This window comes from Ictalurus furcatus, chromosome 3, assembly GCF_023375685.1.
Source record: "Ictalurus furcatus strain D&B chromosome 3, Billie_1.0, whole genome shotgun sequence".
Taxonomy (NCBI): domain Eukaryota; kingdom Metazoa; phylum Chordata; class Actinopteri; order Siluriformes; family Ictaluridae; genus Ictalurus; species Ictalurus furcatus.
In genome coordinates this window covers 35,931,759-35,948,669 of record NC_071257.1, presented here as the reverse complement: position 1 = coordinate 35,948,669, position 16,911 = coordinate 35,931,759, and the positions used below count along the sequence as shown (strand labels likewise).

General features: G+C 41.2%; 2 protein-coding genes across 3 annotated transcripts in view; both read left to right on the top strand.

The window, feature by feature from the left end:
* Positions 1-1,944: 1,944 nt before the first annotated feature.
* LOC128606144 (caspase-6) lies at positions 1,945-12,808 on the top strand. 2 transcript variants are annotated; one of them, XM_053622181.1, is made up of 9 exons: positions 1,971-2,003; positions 2,475-2,522; positions 2,770-2,797; positions 3,793-3,835; positions 3,939-4,088; positions 4,745-4,821; positions 4,936-5,111; positions 5,750-5,897; positions 6,956-12,808. In XM_053622181.1, the coding sequence occupies exons 2-9, from the start codon at positions 2,493-2,495 to the stop codon at positions 7,201-7,203; spliced, it is 900 nt and encodes a 299-aa protein (XP_053478156.1). In that variant the 5' UTR covers positions 1,971-2,003; positions 2,475-2,492; the 3' UTR covers positions 7,204-12,808. The 2 variants fall into 2 exon arrangements, with proteins under 2 accessions (XP_053478155.1, XP_053478156.1); XM_053622180.1 differs by lacking the exon at positions 2,770-2,797 and having other exon boundaries at positions 1,945-2,003.
* A 1,501-nt stretch (positions 12,809-14,309) lies between these two features.
* The window catches only part of zfp91 (ZFP91 zinc finger protein, atypical E3 ubiquitin ligase), a 12,885-nt gene continuing 10,283 nt past the window's right edge, over positions 14,310-16,911 (top strand). Inside the window, exon 1 of the mRNA XM_053622179.1 lies at positions 14,310-16,185. Coding sequence (XP_053478154.1) covers positions 15,794-16,185 — 392 coding nt within the window. The 5' untranslated portion in view covers positions 14,310-15,793. The remainder of the gene's footprint in view (positions 16,186-16,911) is intronic.

Here is a 16,911-nt window from a genome sequence, read left to right as displayed (position 1 = left end):
TCCTTTTCCTCTTTGGCCCGGAGAACACGACGGCTGTTTTGTCCAGAAACTATTTGAAATGTCGACTCGTCGGACCACAAAACACGATTCCACTGTGCTACTGTCCATCTCAGATGAGACCGAGCCCAGAGAAGTGGGCGGAGCTTCTGGACAGTGTTGATTTGTGGCTTCTGCTTTGCATAGTAAAGCCTTAACTTGCATCTGTGGATGCAGCGGCGAATGGTGTCAACTGACAAAGGTTTATCAAAGTATTCCCGAGCCCATGTCAGGATCTCATTACAGACTCATGACGGTGTTTAAGACGGTGACGTCTGAGGGATCGGAGATCATGCGCATTCAGAAGTGGTTTTCGGCCTCGCCCTTTACACACCGAGATTTGACCGGATTCCTTGAATATTTTAATTATATTGTGCGCTGTAGAAGGTGAAACACCCAAAATCCTACCGATTTGTCTTTGGGGAATGTTCTTCTCAAAGTGTTGGATTATTCTCTGACGCATCTGTTGCAGATCCGCAAGCCTTGACCCGTCCTTGCTCTCGAAGGACTCAACCTTTTTTGGAGGCTCCTGATATACCATGATTAGACGATTGCCTCACCTGTTTCACGTCACCTTCTTATTTCAACTTCTCACATCACTATTAGTCCTAAATTGCCCCTGTCCCAACTTTTTTGGAACGTGTTGCATGCATCAATTTCAAAATAAACATTTACCTTCAAAAAAAAAAAAACTATGCAGTTGATTAGAGAAAACATCTATATAATACCTTGTCTTTATAAGTTTTTTGTTTAAATACAAGTCAAAGTCCATTTGCACATCACTCCTCTTTGTTTTTATTTGCATTTTCCATACTGTCCCAACTTTTTTGGAATTAGGATTGTATAATATAAGTTCAGTATAAGTAAATTATTAAAAATAATTACGTTATAAATTCAGTTTGATTCCATTTATTTGTATAGTACCTTTAACAATAGACACTGTCACAAAGCAGCTCTAATGTAATATATAGCCTATACTTACCGGCCACTTTATTAGGAACACCTGTACACCTGCTCATTCATCCAGTTCTGTCAGCTGAGCAGTGTATAAAATCATGCAGATACAGGTCAAAAACTTCAGTTAATGTTCATTTCAGACATCAGAATGAGGGAATAATGTGATTTCACTGACTTTAATCGTGGCATGGTTGTTGGTGCCAGTTCGAATATCTCAGAAACTGCTGATCTCTTGAGATTTTCACCCACAACAGTTTGTAGAGTTTACACAGAGTTGTGCGAAAAACGAAAAACATTCACTGAGTGTCCGTTCTGTGTGTGGAAACACCTTGTTAAGGAGAGAGATCAGAGGACAGACTGGTTCGAGCTGACAGGAAGCCTCTGGTGACTCAAATGACCACTCTTTACAACCGCGGTGAGCAGAAAAGCATTCCGCTGAGGTATTCATATTGATATTAATAATGATCCATTAAGATTCATATTTAAGTTTATAACAAAAATATATCTTGTGTTTGTGGGTGAAATGTAACACACATATGTATTCATCTCTTTTAAATGTACGTTTGCAGAAATCCAGGAAGTATTTTATGAGACATAACCAAAACAAATGTTGAATAAGTTTCAAGGCTACTGTCACAGAAAACATATTTATCATCTATATTTATTTTAAAGAGGACAACAGTAGTCTTAAATGTGTAAATTTGGTGAATTATGTTGTGTGAAAGCTCTTTAACTTTGCTAGTTTACAATCTCATAAATGACACATCACGCCCTTGCAAGTTGCTCTGAATTTCCAGAGAAGAAACGCTTCACCTTAGGCGAACAAGGGAAACGCGGAAGTAGTGCCTTTCCTTGATCGACATCTTCATGGTCCAATCAGAGCTTAGAATTATTATCATTTTAGCCAATCAAAGTGTGGGTGGGCGAGGCTTATGGCTGTCATTTAATGGTGTGTTCAGCCTTCATAGGATAAACGACGATGGCGAGTCACAAGGAAGGTCAAGTTGCAGGTAATAAAGTTTTTCGCTTTTTTTTTTAAATCACTTTTTATATATATATATATATATATATATATATATATATATATATATATATATATATATAAACGTTTTATTAAGTACTGTAAGTATCGTGCGTTATGTATATTGTTTAGTTTGCGCTCGTATTTACTTGTAAACTGAGGTTACTTTGGAAGGACATGCTTCCTTGTAGGAGTCGAGTTCTGGAGTCGTCTCATAAACTCCTGAGTCATTTAATGACCTGCGCTGGTCTAATATACTATTATAGCTCACTAATTTCTAATATTAATCTCAAACCTGCTGAAATGTAGTGCATATATGCTGAATAGTCGTTGTACATTTGATTAGAGGTTTAGAAAAAGCTATTACGTACATATAGTTTGTTTATAAGGTGTATTATTTACCGTATGCAGCGTTCAAGTTCAGGATTGTTGTTGTTAATGCTGGTGTTTATCATTGTAGGTGAGGTGGAGTTGGATCATGGCTCAACACAACGTGTTACTCCTACAGGTTGGTTTCATTTTAAGGCAATCATGCACTACATGGCGTAACTCTTATGTCTTTATTAAGGAATAATACACAACGGGATGTAGTTGTAGTGTTTTAGATAAATAATCAACAAATTGGATTAAAAATTTTCCGATAACAGTGCATTTCATGTATATTATTCCTCTTATTCCACAGCAGTATGTCAGAGATTACAGTTTAACTTACTAACGAATGACACATTGTACTATTTATCCATTTATATTTACAGTTAGTGTTGTGGAACTTCAGCAAAACAAGTTAGTTCCTGCTCTCACTTACATTATAGCAACTATAAACAGTCATTCCTTAATAATAGTTACTAAGTCCAAAAACACACACACACACATAGCTTGTCATGTCACTAAGAAAACAAAGTTACAACTTGACCTCTGACACTGGAGACTCCTTCCATTAATGTTGAAAAAATGTCTCTGTACAGAAAAGGTCGATCATTTATCAACGATTAAACACACGATTTTTTAAATTGTTTATTATTAGAAGAGCGTCCGCTTTACGAGTCGCTGTGAACGAGCTGTTACTATAGAAACAATAACGTATTACAACGAGCGTATTAATATAAAACTGCACTACTGTCAAAGCTGCAGTTCTAGAAAATTAATCGACACCTTCTGACCAATCACAATCCAGAACTCTGCCGGGCCGTGGAATAAATATTTATTGTCATGCAAATCTAGAGACACTGTAGAAACTGAAAGTAGAACAGGATTCAGTTTTTCAAGTACCAGTAATGAATCATAATGAATCTCAACAGACTTGATTGGGGATTTTCCCCCTTTCTTCCTGTTGGAATTTACTTCCTGTTCAAGACAGGATTCCTCAGTGCAGGATAAAATGATTTTCTATCTACGTTTGAATGTGAACAAACCAGACATGGCCTTCCTGAATAACTATTTTTGAGGACATTTGTGTAATTGAGTTTTTGCTCTGACTTTTGCTGCCAGGTCACTGCAACTCGGTACAACCTGTAGGTTAATAAACAACAGGGGTGTGGCCTGGGCGTGTCTTCTATCTCTGAGTGATCAGAGTCCTGAACAGCGTCTAATTTCAGTTTCTACAAAGTGCGTTTATGTTTGCACGACTCTCCACAGCGCTGTAACGATTTCTCCCACAGTTATTGATGGCAGTAACGCTTCCTCACGTCGTCACATCACACTGTTGTGTTTAATACTTTACATCATGCCCTGGAAGAAATTTCAGTTATATTTGTAAAACAAGCATGTTGTATGTTCAGGGCAGGAAGGAGGCCAGACCGAGATGGACGCTAGATATCGAAGGTGAGATTATGGGGGACAACAATCATGCTGAATTTATTATACTTTATAAGTTAAGCGTTTCAGTTGTGCTGAACAACCCCACCCCCACCCCCCTTCCCCCCAGTGCCTGCAACATCGACCCAAATGAGGAGTACAACATGAAGCACAAACGCAGAGGCCTGGCGCTCATCTTTAACCAGGAGAACTTTTACTGGCAACTCAGGCTTTACCCTCGAAATGGATCCACGGCAGACAGGGACAACCTCAAAAAGAGGTGCGCTGCATAACGCCCAGTCTAATACACACCTTAACATAGGTTCATAATGCACAGTGTAACCGACACACTGCAACCTGCACCGTAACACACACCGTAATGCACAAGGTGAGACACACTGTAATGCACGTCGTCATGCGAACTGATGGACACCCCTGCCACTGCTACTCACATTCCACACAATTTTTCACTAACGTTTCTCTAGCTAACGCTTGAAACCCCGACCGATTTGTCGGCACTGTTGGTATTCGTGAGCATCCCCGTGCCCACACCTCTCCTTCACCAAACGTGCATTTCACAATGCCTCCCCTCAAACTAAGCGTTGCTGAATTGAAGTCTGGTTACAGCCCGAATCCACCGGTTAGAGGAGGAGAGGAGACAGACGCAGGAGAAGAGGGTGGGAGGGGAAAGCACGGGTTTTGGGGGAAGGAGGGAGAGGGATGCAAGGGCGAGAGAGGAGAAGAAGAAGGAAGGGGACCACCTCGTCGAGCGTTACACGCACCATAATGCACACTGTAACACCGTGTTAGAGGGGTCTCTACATTCACACAGGTTACATACTGCAGCTTTAATTTAGAGCTCTGTATGATTTAAATGGTTCCCTATGATGAACATCAGGGCTGTGATTTTAAAAAACTTCTGAACCACACTTTCAGGTTTGAGCAGCTGGAATTTGAGGTGAGGACTTACAATGATAAGAAACGGGAAGAGGTTCTGCACATCATCACTGAAGGTATGCACATGAATCCAGACTCCACCCCCCCCCACAGAACTGTACATCTTTCTCTACACTCACTTACCTGTGGTTTTGCTTTCGCATTGACCATGACCGTTGCCGCCCCCCCAGCTGCTAACGCTAATCATGCAGACGCTGACTGCTTCGTCTGCGTGTTCCTGAGCCATGGCGAAAACGGACACGTTTACGCCCACGACGACAAGATCGAAGTCCAGGACATGACGTCTCTGTTCAGAGGAGACAAATGTCGGAGTCTGGTGGGGAAGCCAAAGATCTTCATCCTGCAGGTGAACAAAAAACTCCTGATGTCCAGTAGCTCAGAATGATTGCCCAAACCGAAATTATTTATACTAGGCTATCTAGAAGGACTGAATAAATTACCCTAATGTTTTATTGCTTGAATATCTCTAAAATTAAATTGAATATTTGCCCTATAATTAATTATCTTTCTATGACTGTGATCATCGCACCAATTTCTGGCTGGTTCGTCACTCTTGGCAGCGCCGTTCTAGTTTTATTATAAACACCAAAACTTCATCTCAAATTATTGGACAAGTACCTCAGAGTAACTATGGTTAGCCATCGAGGACGGCTTAACTCAAGAGCTGGACCTTAACAGCGTTCTCTTATTCGAAATGACCCTGGCAAGCCAAAGCAGACCTAGAAAACTAAAAGTAACCTGGTGGAATCTCACACAGACTGCTGTCAATCAGGCATGCTCATTAGAATATTAGGCCCCACCCACTAGGACAGTGTTTAGATGGGTTTTGCAGGTCTGTGAGCACATTTCTGGCTGGATGTGTAGCGCAGTATATAAATGTGGTGTGATGATGTTAAGTATAACAGTGTTAACATTAGCCTTATCATTTCTTTTTGTAATAAGTGTACAGTGACTGTGTATAAATGTATATTTGGTGAATGGCAGGCGTGTCGTGGGGACAAACACGACGATCCGGTCACTCCCATGGACATGGTGGACAGCAAGCAGGTCAATGAGGTGGTAGTGGACGCCGGTGTGGTGCAAACGCTCCCTGCAGGAGCCGACTTCATCATGTGCTACTCAGTAGCTGAGGGTGAGTGCTGAAATACACGCCTTACGTCAATCGATTACAGCCATCACTGAAACCTTTATTATACATATTCTACATGCTAACGATCGAATTAAATTAAACGAAGTGAACATTGCGGGGGTTTTTTATTTTATTATTTTATTTTATTTTTTTAAATTTATACACGTCTTTAAAGTAACGAACCGTGGAATTTCAAAGTAATAAGTTTATAAACATTTGTTAAAAATGCTTGGGATCTACTGACTTAAATACATCGAGACATCAAAAAACCACACAAATGTAAACTTGTATATTAAAACTAAGACATCTGAACAAATGTGTCTAAATCATACGTGATTAAGCTGTAATGCAAATTTCTGACATGAGATCGGCTTATTTGAACGGTCCTTTGAACATTTTAGACCTTTAATCCTGTTAGGCCAAGTCTAAAAGATTAATGCCGTTTCTAAGGGCAGGAGTTGAGTCAGGTTGAAACAGGATTTGTACTCTATGACCATATTGTACCCCAGGTTAATGGTTTATTTATTCTGGCCTGCACTGATTTGATCTTTTATTGTCAACCACGTGCACACGTTTTTAGTGCAGTATTTACTACGGTATGCCAGACATGTAAACCACACTGAGACCGGTCTGTCTGGTAAAACCACTACAGGCTTTAATGTCTTATTTCTAGTCCCCTATATAGACAATAGAACATAAACTTCCTCAATAGTCATGATTCTGAGCATCAAGGTTTATCCATCCCATCCATCCATTTTCTGCACCTCTTATCCTACATAGGATTGTGGGGAACCTGGAGCCTAACCCAGGGGCCTGGGGGCACAGGGCGGGGAACACCCGTGACGGGGTGACGGGGTGACGGGGTGCCCATCAGGTTTTATGCTATAGTGAATTTTGGTAGATTTGAGAGGAGTGGATTTGATTGGATTTGATTGGATTGGAGTGGATTCCCTCAAGAAAGGAGCTGGACCTCTACAGTAATATAGGGCAAAACAAGTGTAATAGGTAATATAACACATTGGCTGTGTGCTGATGTAGATCTGGACTTCCCCTCCCTGCAGGTTTCTACTCCCACAGGGAGACAGTGAATGGTTCCTGGTTTGTTCAGGACCTGTGTGAGCTGCTGAAGCACTACGGCTCCACGCTGGAGTTCACCGAGCTGCTCACACTCATCAACCGCAAAGTGTCTCAGCGCAGTGTGGGGAACTGCAGAGACCTCTCGGCAATCGGCAAGAAACAGGTGCCCTGCTTCGCCTCTATGCTCACCAAGAAGCTCTACTTCAGGCCAAAGCGAGGAGATTATGTGTAGTCACTCTCATCCCCACACACACACACACACACACACACACACACACACACACAGATTCAGGGACTCTGATTTATCTTTAAGCCTTTTTGGAGTTTATTCAGCATGAGAGAGAGGTGCAGATGAACAGCCACAATGTTTACGAAAGCTTGCAGGGTTTACAAAAATTGAAATTATGGGAGATTTGCTTTCTTAAATCTCTACCAGGGAACCAGTGGGAATGAATTGTTATGGCAGGGAACCAATGGAAATACAGGGCTGTATCAAGGGACCAATGAAAGTAGAGGGTTATCTCAGAATTAATGAAAACAATGCTATTTTGGGAAACCAACTGAAATTGGTGGTTATGCCAGGTAACTAATAAGAAATGCAGGATAGATACACAGGATTAATGTCAGGAAATTAATAAAAGATAAAGGGTTAGGTTGGGGAACCAATAAAAATTGTGCATTATCTCAGGTTTCCATGGAAAACGGATGATAGTTCGGAAACAGTCTACATTTCTCTGAAAATGTAACCTTATATAGAACCATATATAAGGAAATCAGTAACCTAGGATTATATTAGGGAACCAATGAACATGGGGGACCAATGAAATGGGAGGGTTATCGAAAGGGGACCAATGAAATGGGAGGGTTATCGAAAGGGGACCAATGAAAATGGGAGGGTTATCTAAAGGGGACCAATGAAAATGGGAGGGTTGTCTAAAGGGGACCAATGAAATGGGAGGGTTGTCTAAAGGGGACCAATGAAAATGGACCAATGTATCTAAAGGGGACCAATGAAATGGGAGGGTTGTCTAAAGGGGACCAATGAAAATGGACCAGTGTATCTAAAGGGGACCAATGAAAATGGACCGGTGTATCTAAAGGGGACCAATGAAAATTTGTGGTTAAATCATGAAACCAATGGTTGGGGAACAAATATAAATGGTGGAATATCTCAGGGATCCACTCAAAGTGGTTTTTTTTTTTTATTTTTTATTTTTAAAGTGAACTATATAAAGGAACCAGTAAAATTGAAGATTATGCCAGGCTACTGTCACATCAAGGCAAGGGATATAAATAAAAACAAAGAGTTAAGTTTGAGAACCAATAACAATAGATGTTTACCTCAGGGAACCACTTAAAACAAAACATTTTCAGAGGTCTGGGTCAGTCAAATTTCCATTGTTCTCCGCAGCAGAGCCTTTCCTTTTCTGCAGATGCTCTGGTTTCTTAAACCGGTTTAAAACCGGTCCAACAGTGCAGATAAGTGAACAGACTTATTCGTTTCACTTCCCTCATCACACACTGTGAATTTCCCTGCCATCTGTGTTGTCAAGGTATGTGTACACAGGTGGAATTACAGCCGTTTCCTGTTAAACAAGTTGGGATTTTCAAGAGTTCAGTCTGTCTGTAGGTTTCAGATAGTAGCTGATCTTTAAAAACGTATTTAAGGTACATAAGAACTCCGTAACCACTGCTCAACCTTTAAGGGTACCACAGGGAACAAAACTGTACCTGTACAGCACCTTTTTTTTTTTTGTGGTCACTGAACACACACACACCTCAAACTACAGGTGATCCAGTCATGTGAGCTTTTCCTTGTAGTCCTGATGGATGTGATCTGATTTGCGCACGATATCAGAATAGTGCAATAAGGCTAGTAAAGTAAGTCTCACCTCTTAATACAGCCACAAGCAGCGATTTACGGGGTCCAGACTCTCGTCGTAATTAGCATCCCCACTGACCGGTTCTTCCCAAGCATCACCGAACACTAGAGTCCGTAGATGAACATCCTGTTTACGTTTCACGATGGTACTCGATGCTAACCCTGAGAACTGCCTGTGGAAAGTTAATTGGCTAACGTTAATGTAATGGCCAAATTTTATCTTCACTGGACTTCCAGCTCCTGAGAAACGGCTATTTGAACTCAACCTGACAATCGCTCATGAGTTTCAGCTGTTTGAGTAAATTTAAACTTTAATTTAATGCAGTGTGGCAGCCATATTCTTATCGTTCTTGAAATGTATAGCCTGCTGAGTATTTTGTCACCAGTTTCTTGAAGATATGCAAAAAAGAACCTCAGACTAGTTAGCAAAAGGTGTGGAATATCAAGCAAATGACCTTAAATGGTTGCTAATCTCTAAGTGGATTTCTAATGACTGGATTTCCTTTGGTGCTTGGACCCCTAATAAGACTCTCAATGTCTGTTCACAAGCATATTTAGGTTTTCTCTTTGGGTTGATTTATTGATTTCAGTTCACAATCTGAGATCAAATCACACTTTGCCACGCTGACCTCTTGTTTGTAAGAAAAGGGAAATCCATGTTTTCGTCTCTCGCTCTGTCTTAGTAATGAAACGTTTTATTCAGCTGCATATACATTTTATCAGTCGTACACCAGCGTTTAAAAGTTGTAGCAGAAATGTTTGTATTTTTTTTGTCTAGATGTGGGTGGGATCAAAGACACAACGTCCAATCAGGCATCACAATATCCGAACATAACAGACGAAACACTACCAAAATCTTAAAGGGGTCATGTGATGTGTCTTTTTTTTTTAAAGTCCATTATTTTGTTTATTGGGTGTTTTAGAGTAGTTTAAGATGCTTTGGTGCTTAAAAACATTATTTTTCACATACTATACATTTAATGCAGTACCTCTATTCCCAGGCTGCCTGAAACGCTCCGATTGAGTACGGGTTTCTCCAAAGCCCCTCCTTCCGAAAAGCCCAGAGTGCTCTGATTGGCCAAAAACCTCCAGCGTGCGTCGGAAATGTAACGCGCCTTAATATCTTCCAAGACGTCTGAAGCAATTCTAAGCTTCTAAGCATGACCGTTAATAACGCAGTGGGTTTTACCGTGTCGGTTCGAGCCCGAGTCGGATTCAGAAAATGCGGATGATCGAGCAGATCAATCGGAACCAACTTTGCAAGCGCGACTTGAACAGGACGTTTCGTAAGTCTCTTACGTTTCAGATACGATGTTATAAGGGTTTAATTTGGCTTGTGCAATCGACAGACGCATTCCCACAGCTGAATATCAAAACTACAACACGATAACTTTAGCTAGCATGTTAGCAGAGGTCTACAACTGAGCCCTGGGCCACAAAACTCCGCATTTGACCAGTCAGTAGCAGATACGACATAAATTCATCAAACGTACTTACAGGTTCTGATTCAGAAACGCAAGATGGGAAAGTGGGAATCGCCCCATTTTCTTACAAGTAGCCTTCGTGTATAGCCTGCGTTGTACTCCTCCAGGTTCAGGAAGCTGTCCTCTGTAAAATACGCTGTGCTCAAGCAAACGTGCGGTGGTTCTGCTCAGGAACAGCGTTTATAAATAAACACTAACCACTGATTCCTAATTTCATCCATTTTAGGAAGGCCAAACAAAGGGGTTTGGCTTTCGCATCGAAACACGCCGCGTCTCCACGACACGCCCCTAACACAGTTCACCGAAGCCTCGCCTTCTTTCTTCGCGCCCGCCTTCGGGTGGGATTATGCTGATGTTTCAAACAAGTTTGTAACATCTGGACTTCAATCGAGGCGTTTTAGGCGGGTCTGGAGCAGTGCTCTCTGTTCCATAGAATAAATCCCTTTGTGGGAGATGATGAGCTTTGTAACTGTGCAGATCTTCTACATGCACACACACAGATACATTACACATTAAAGGAGAAGGAAAACGTTAAAGGACATCACATGACCCCGTTAATAGACGACCATTATATAACTGTTTACAACATTTTCACCCGCTGGAGCCTATAAAACATTTGTTTCTGTGGAAAGTCATATTGTTCGGTGTTTTTTTTTTTTTGTTTTTTTTTTTTTTGGGTCTTGGAGTGGAACATTTTGTGAATCATGAATAAATAATAATAATAATAATAAAAGGGATTTTCTCTGACTAGACTATTTTACATTAACATGGCTCAGTAGTATACATTTTATTTGATCTCACTGGATCTAATTTATAACAACAATCAGAAACAAAAAAACATTTTATTAAGGAAAAGGAGGAGAAATTAAACAACTGGTACAAAAAATAGATTTTATCATCCGATCAGCTCCTTGTTCTGTGATTAGACAGTACAGTTGGTCTGTGTCATAAATGCACATGGGGATTTTGTTTTTGTTTTTAAATATTCTGTTTGACATTAAATTTAGAGCAGATTTTTAGCTACATTTCTATGGATCTGACCCGTCGGGGTTTCCTCCTACTTCATGTAGATTTAAACGTGGCAGCCACATAGGGCTGACCAATCATGATTGAGGATCCAAGGTACTCTTGTCCACCTGCAAAGTTCTGGCAATAGCTCTGTTTAAATATCCCATAGAGAGTCGTATAGAAAGTTCAGTGGATAGTCCCATACATAGTTCAGTCAGTGTGTGTGTGTATATATGAGTACCATAATTAGAAGAACATTAGAAGATAAAATGGGGAAATTATTCACAAAGGGTTATTTCTAGCAGTATCTAGGTTCTGTATAATGTACAATTATAAAGTAAAAGAAAGGAATATCATCTGGCAGAAGGTTTCCCCGACTGACGGGACTCTCAGTGAGTAGCGGCTGAACTGTGTTACAGGATGAAAATATCATCATGTTAACTCCTCCACCCAGGTAGAGCGGTACCAGAGCTCTTTATAGGCGATGAGCACGTAGCCCTGGTCTGCTATTGATCTTCATCAGATGAAAACACTTCACATTTAGAGTTACAAGTACAAAATCTCCTGTTAATAGGTGCCTTGTTGCATTTAAGACCCTGATCATCTCCACTGTTCATCACATTAACAAGCAAAAGGCACAAAACATAACTGGTCTGGATCAATAATAATGATCTTACCGTATTTCTGAGCCCTGCTGAATACAATATGAAACGAGCTCAGGGAGTCCTGCGTCTCATGGTCCTATTAAACACCTTACACTCCAATATCAATGTTTTAAGAGCAGGTAGAAAACACTACTACTAATGACTACTAATGTACTAGTCGTACCTTCAGAATGAAGCTGTTCTCAGAGCTGGGGATTTAAAGTGAGCGTTTTCTATTTTTACGACACTAAACCTACATGAATCCAGCAGGTTTTGGAAATCCATGACACGGCGCCTTGAAGCATAAAAAGAAATTTGATTAGTTAAAGAAACATTTCAGCTCAGAAGAAGTCAAACTCCCGTGTAAACTAAAGCAGACGCCGGACTCCGAACACGGACTGTTCTGTTAAAGATGGTGTGTACGGGAACGTGAACACTTGCACCTTGCTGGTTTTTTTTTTGATCTGATTGTGTGTTCCTATCTGATTTATCTGTAACTGGTGGCTGGGTTTGATTTGATCCACGATGTTTTTAATTCATCTGGGATTATAGATGTGTGGATGTGATTTTGAGCGTATAAAAAAAACACGAGGAAAAATCCTGTGCTGCCGAGTGTGTGTTGTTTACTGTGTGTATTCTTGTTGCGTTGTAAACACTGACGCAGACGTTGAGAAATGAATAATAGTGGAGGAAATCCGGCGTCGAATACGGGAACTAGATTATTTTCCTGTAACGGCACGTCCCCACGTTTCATTCCTCTTACACAACTGCAATTTACCAACCATTACAATTTCTAATTTATTAAAGAATGACACATCATCCATTTGTTTTATCCGTTTATAGTTACAGTTTCTGTTGTTATGTATCAATGACACGAATTAGTTCCTGTTCTCAATATAGCAGCTTAGCAAAAGAAAATAATAGCCATATAAATATATATAAGTGTGAAGAAATAGAATAAGTACAATAATTAAATAATAAAAATGTAAATAATAGTAAAAGTAAAGTAAAAAAAAAAATACTAAACATTAGTTAAATACCAACGTGAAATAAATAAATAAATAAATAAATAAATAAATAAATAAATATAGAGCCTCGGTTGCTTTTTCTCTGCAGGTAAAATCCCACAACGGCTTCGGCTTTTGTTTTTTTTTTTCCTGCCAAAAATATAATACATTAAAGTAAATAAAAGGCTTATTTGTTGCAGAGGAAATTGTACCTGATGAAAGTAAACATTAACGCAACATTTTTTTTTTAGTATTTGGTACAAGAAATGTCTTTCAGACATGCATTGAAACATGTAAACGATCACTCGGGATATCCTTTATAAATATACGTTCATTTGCACATCACAAAAATGAGACTTTTAACAAACCGAGTTTACTCGGGAATTACGTTCGCGAGAAACTCCTCTGTCCTGAAGATGGCGGAAAACGTAACATTACAGCTGTACCGCTGACACTGGAGACTCATTCCATAATATGTCATTTAACATGACGGTGGTAGAAGCTTGATTTTATTACTCGATTCACACAAAAAGGTTTTTACAGCGCGTCTGGACGAGTGAGCGGTCAGGGACGTTCTCGGGTCTCCTCGAGAAAAAACAACACTGCTTAACTACCACGGTCAGTAAACCGGTTACTAGAAGTTTTGGCACTGTGGGCAGGTGCCGAGTCCTGCTGGAAAAGGAAATCAGCATCTCCATAAAGCTCGTCTGCAGATGAAGCATGAAGTGCTCTAAAATCTCCTGGTAGACGCTGCATCCACTCTCGACTTGAGAAAACACACTGGACCAACACCAGCAGAGGACATGGCAACCCAAATCATCACTGACTGTGGAAACGTCTCACTGGACTTCAAGCAGCTCGGATTCTGTTCCTCTCCACTCGTCCTCCAGACTCTGGAACCTTGATTTCCAAATGAAATGCAACGTTTACTTTCATCTTCCCCGTGATTGTGTGTGTGTACTGACCCAGACTGAGACATTAAAGACTCAGGAAAGAAACAAAGCTGGAATGACAAACATTAAGGACTAGAGCATAATTTTCACACCAATACCCTTTACTGTATCTTCATAGAATCAACCTTGTTATGTTTGTTTCCAAATAGAGTTCTAGAATATCCAGTATCCATGTATCAACCCCGGGAAGACCGGTCACAGTCAGCAATACACCTGTCCACCTCAGCACCAGGCACACCTGGGGGCAATCTATCGTAGCCAATCCATCTACCTGCATGGGTGTTTTGTTTTTTGTTTTTTGTTTTTTTCGGAGAACCCAAAGGAAACTCGCCACCAATTCATCAAAAAAAAAGATGGAATTAAAAATGTGATTAAGCCTGGTCTCAAATTTTTAACATTCTACAGAGGATTTTTTATTTCATCACATTAACATCAGTAGTGCTCAACGTCTGTTACATGATATGTGATAAATTACACATAACTTATATATATATAAAAATATACATAATATAAAATGCAACTTTACTGATCCAGATAAGTACCAAATATGTGTCAGTTGAGCCGGAAACACACACTGTATGTTGCTGCAGCTAAATAATGAAAAACTACCTAAAAAAAATCTAAAAAAAAAAAAAAAAAAAAAAACCATATTTTGACCAAATTTATTTATTTACTTTTTTTTGCCAATAATATAAAAAAACAAATATATTTGACCAAAGTGATGTGGAAGTGTTTTTATCCTGGTCATTTTCTAACCTTGCCTTGGCGTCTGGCTGCAGAGATCACGCTGCAGACGTCTAAAAACCTCCACAGTTTTGCGTGTGACTCACGATTCACTCGGGTATTTGAGAGTTACGTGTAATAGTGACACAAACAGCATCCTACTTGATTCCGTTTGTAATTAGATCAGACAGCGGCTGTCGAGATCGAAACGTCAGCGATGCACCTGCGCCATCACGCCGTCATCAAAACGTCAGAAGGGCGCGGAACACACACCGTGCAGACCACTGCGAGACGTTTTCAAATGCTTAAATGACCCGAAAGAAAGACTTTAATAACATGAAACTGAATGAATGAATGATTACCGCTCAGGAACTTTTCCATGAGACACAACTTATTCGTGCAGGGAGTGTGTATCAACAACAACAACAACAACAACAACAACGTCATGGCAGCTTCCGATACAGATGTGATGCCTACAACAGACGGTAAGGTTTACGTGGTCATGTTGCACGGTAGCTGTAAAGTTGATGATATACAACAAAATAAAAACAAGTTCCCACGCTTTCTGTTTTTCCCTGACCAAAACCACTTAAACACACACACACACACACACACACAATGTCGTAATCAAGAGCTCATACACACACACGTCCGAGGGGGGTCTGAACTCTGCACGAGAGTGAGTGAGATTTCGCGCACCGCGGCTTTAATGTAAACGCGGATCCGTGCAGCTGAGTGTCGCTCGTGAGCCTCCGCCGCTCAGCGCGCGCTTAAAGGAGACGCAACAAAGCCAAGATGAGGTCCGAGTCGCCCGGTTCTCGGCTACAGCCCGGTTTACTATCGCTTTAAGAGCGTACTAATACCGTCTCTGCGTCTTTAAAAGATGCTTTTTGCAGAGTTATAACTAAGTTTGTTAATGAACTAGAACTACAGAACAGAGAGCGCGAGATGAGCGCGCGAGAGGAGGACTCGGTGAAATATGTTTGTGTGTAGGATCAGGGCCTTTAACGAGCAAAGTCTTTTCAGATTTTTATTTTTATACCGTATTTATCACTTCATGTCCGCGTGGATTAATTAAAGGCATTAAACCGAGCGTTGTCGGGGTTTTTTTCTCCCGGGGGATGATGGAAGTGCAGCGTGTTGATAAAAAAGAGAAGCGGGAGGAAGAAGAGGAGGCCGCGTTCACATCCCCGGACTCGAGTGTGACCCGCACGCCGCGCAGGGCGCTCCGGGGCCGAGGGGAGACTCGAGCGAAGTCCGCCGCTCCGCCTGCTTCATCCGCGGACACGAACGGAACCCCGAGTGCGGCGGGATCCGGCCGGGTTCTGCGCGACCGCTCCACGAGATCCGTCCCCGTGTGGAGGAGAAGAGACCTCGGAGTGGAGCAGGACGATGATGATGACGATGATGATGGTGAGGAGGAGGAGGAAGAAGCGGAAGCTCGCCGCAGGAGGAAGACAGCGTGTCCGCGGCGCAGGAGGAACACCGAGGCGGCCAGAGACAACAAAACTCAGTACGGGAACACGAACTACACTAACTCAGTGAAATGCATGCACACACCCGCGATCAGGAGAGAACTTCCTGTCAGTCCCACTCGAGGCTCTGCAGAAGGCTGCTGAGAGGAGCAGAGAGAGGAGCTGGTGCTTCTGCAGGTTCTCTTTAAGGGCAGTGGGTTGGGAAGCATGAACCTGCCCCTAATTCAGATCATTCCCTCATTACCACTCCCTTCACCGAGCAGATCAGTGTAGAGGCATATTCGGACGGGATAAGTTTCCCAGACGTGTGTGTGTGTGTGTGTGTGTGTTAGTTAATTAGTTAAGTAATGTTACCAGCAGATGTCTAGATGTTAAAGGATTACAGGAAGGTCTTCTGGTGATCGTTGCAGCCGAAATTGTTTGATCTTGCTGCGTTTTTTTTTTTCTTTTTTTTTTTTTTTTAAATTTGTGATGCAATTTTTGTTCTTTAGTTTTTTTTGTGGAAAACTACTCGGATCTGCGAAATCGCAATCGTGCGGAATAGTTTTGCGTGCTCTCTTGCAGTGATGTCCGGTGGTAAACGAGACCTTTTGGCTGTACTCATGTCCGACGCGTGTGAATCGAAGACGGCTTTGAACTGAATGTACGTAGTGATGACGACGTCACATGACATGGCGTCGCGGAACAAATCTGCGGTAATTTATTTACTTATTTAAACAATTGCAAGCTCGTCTGAATATCGCAGAGTTTGCTTGATTTAGCGT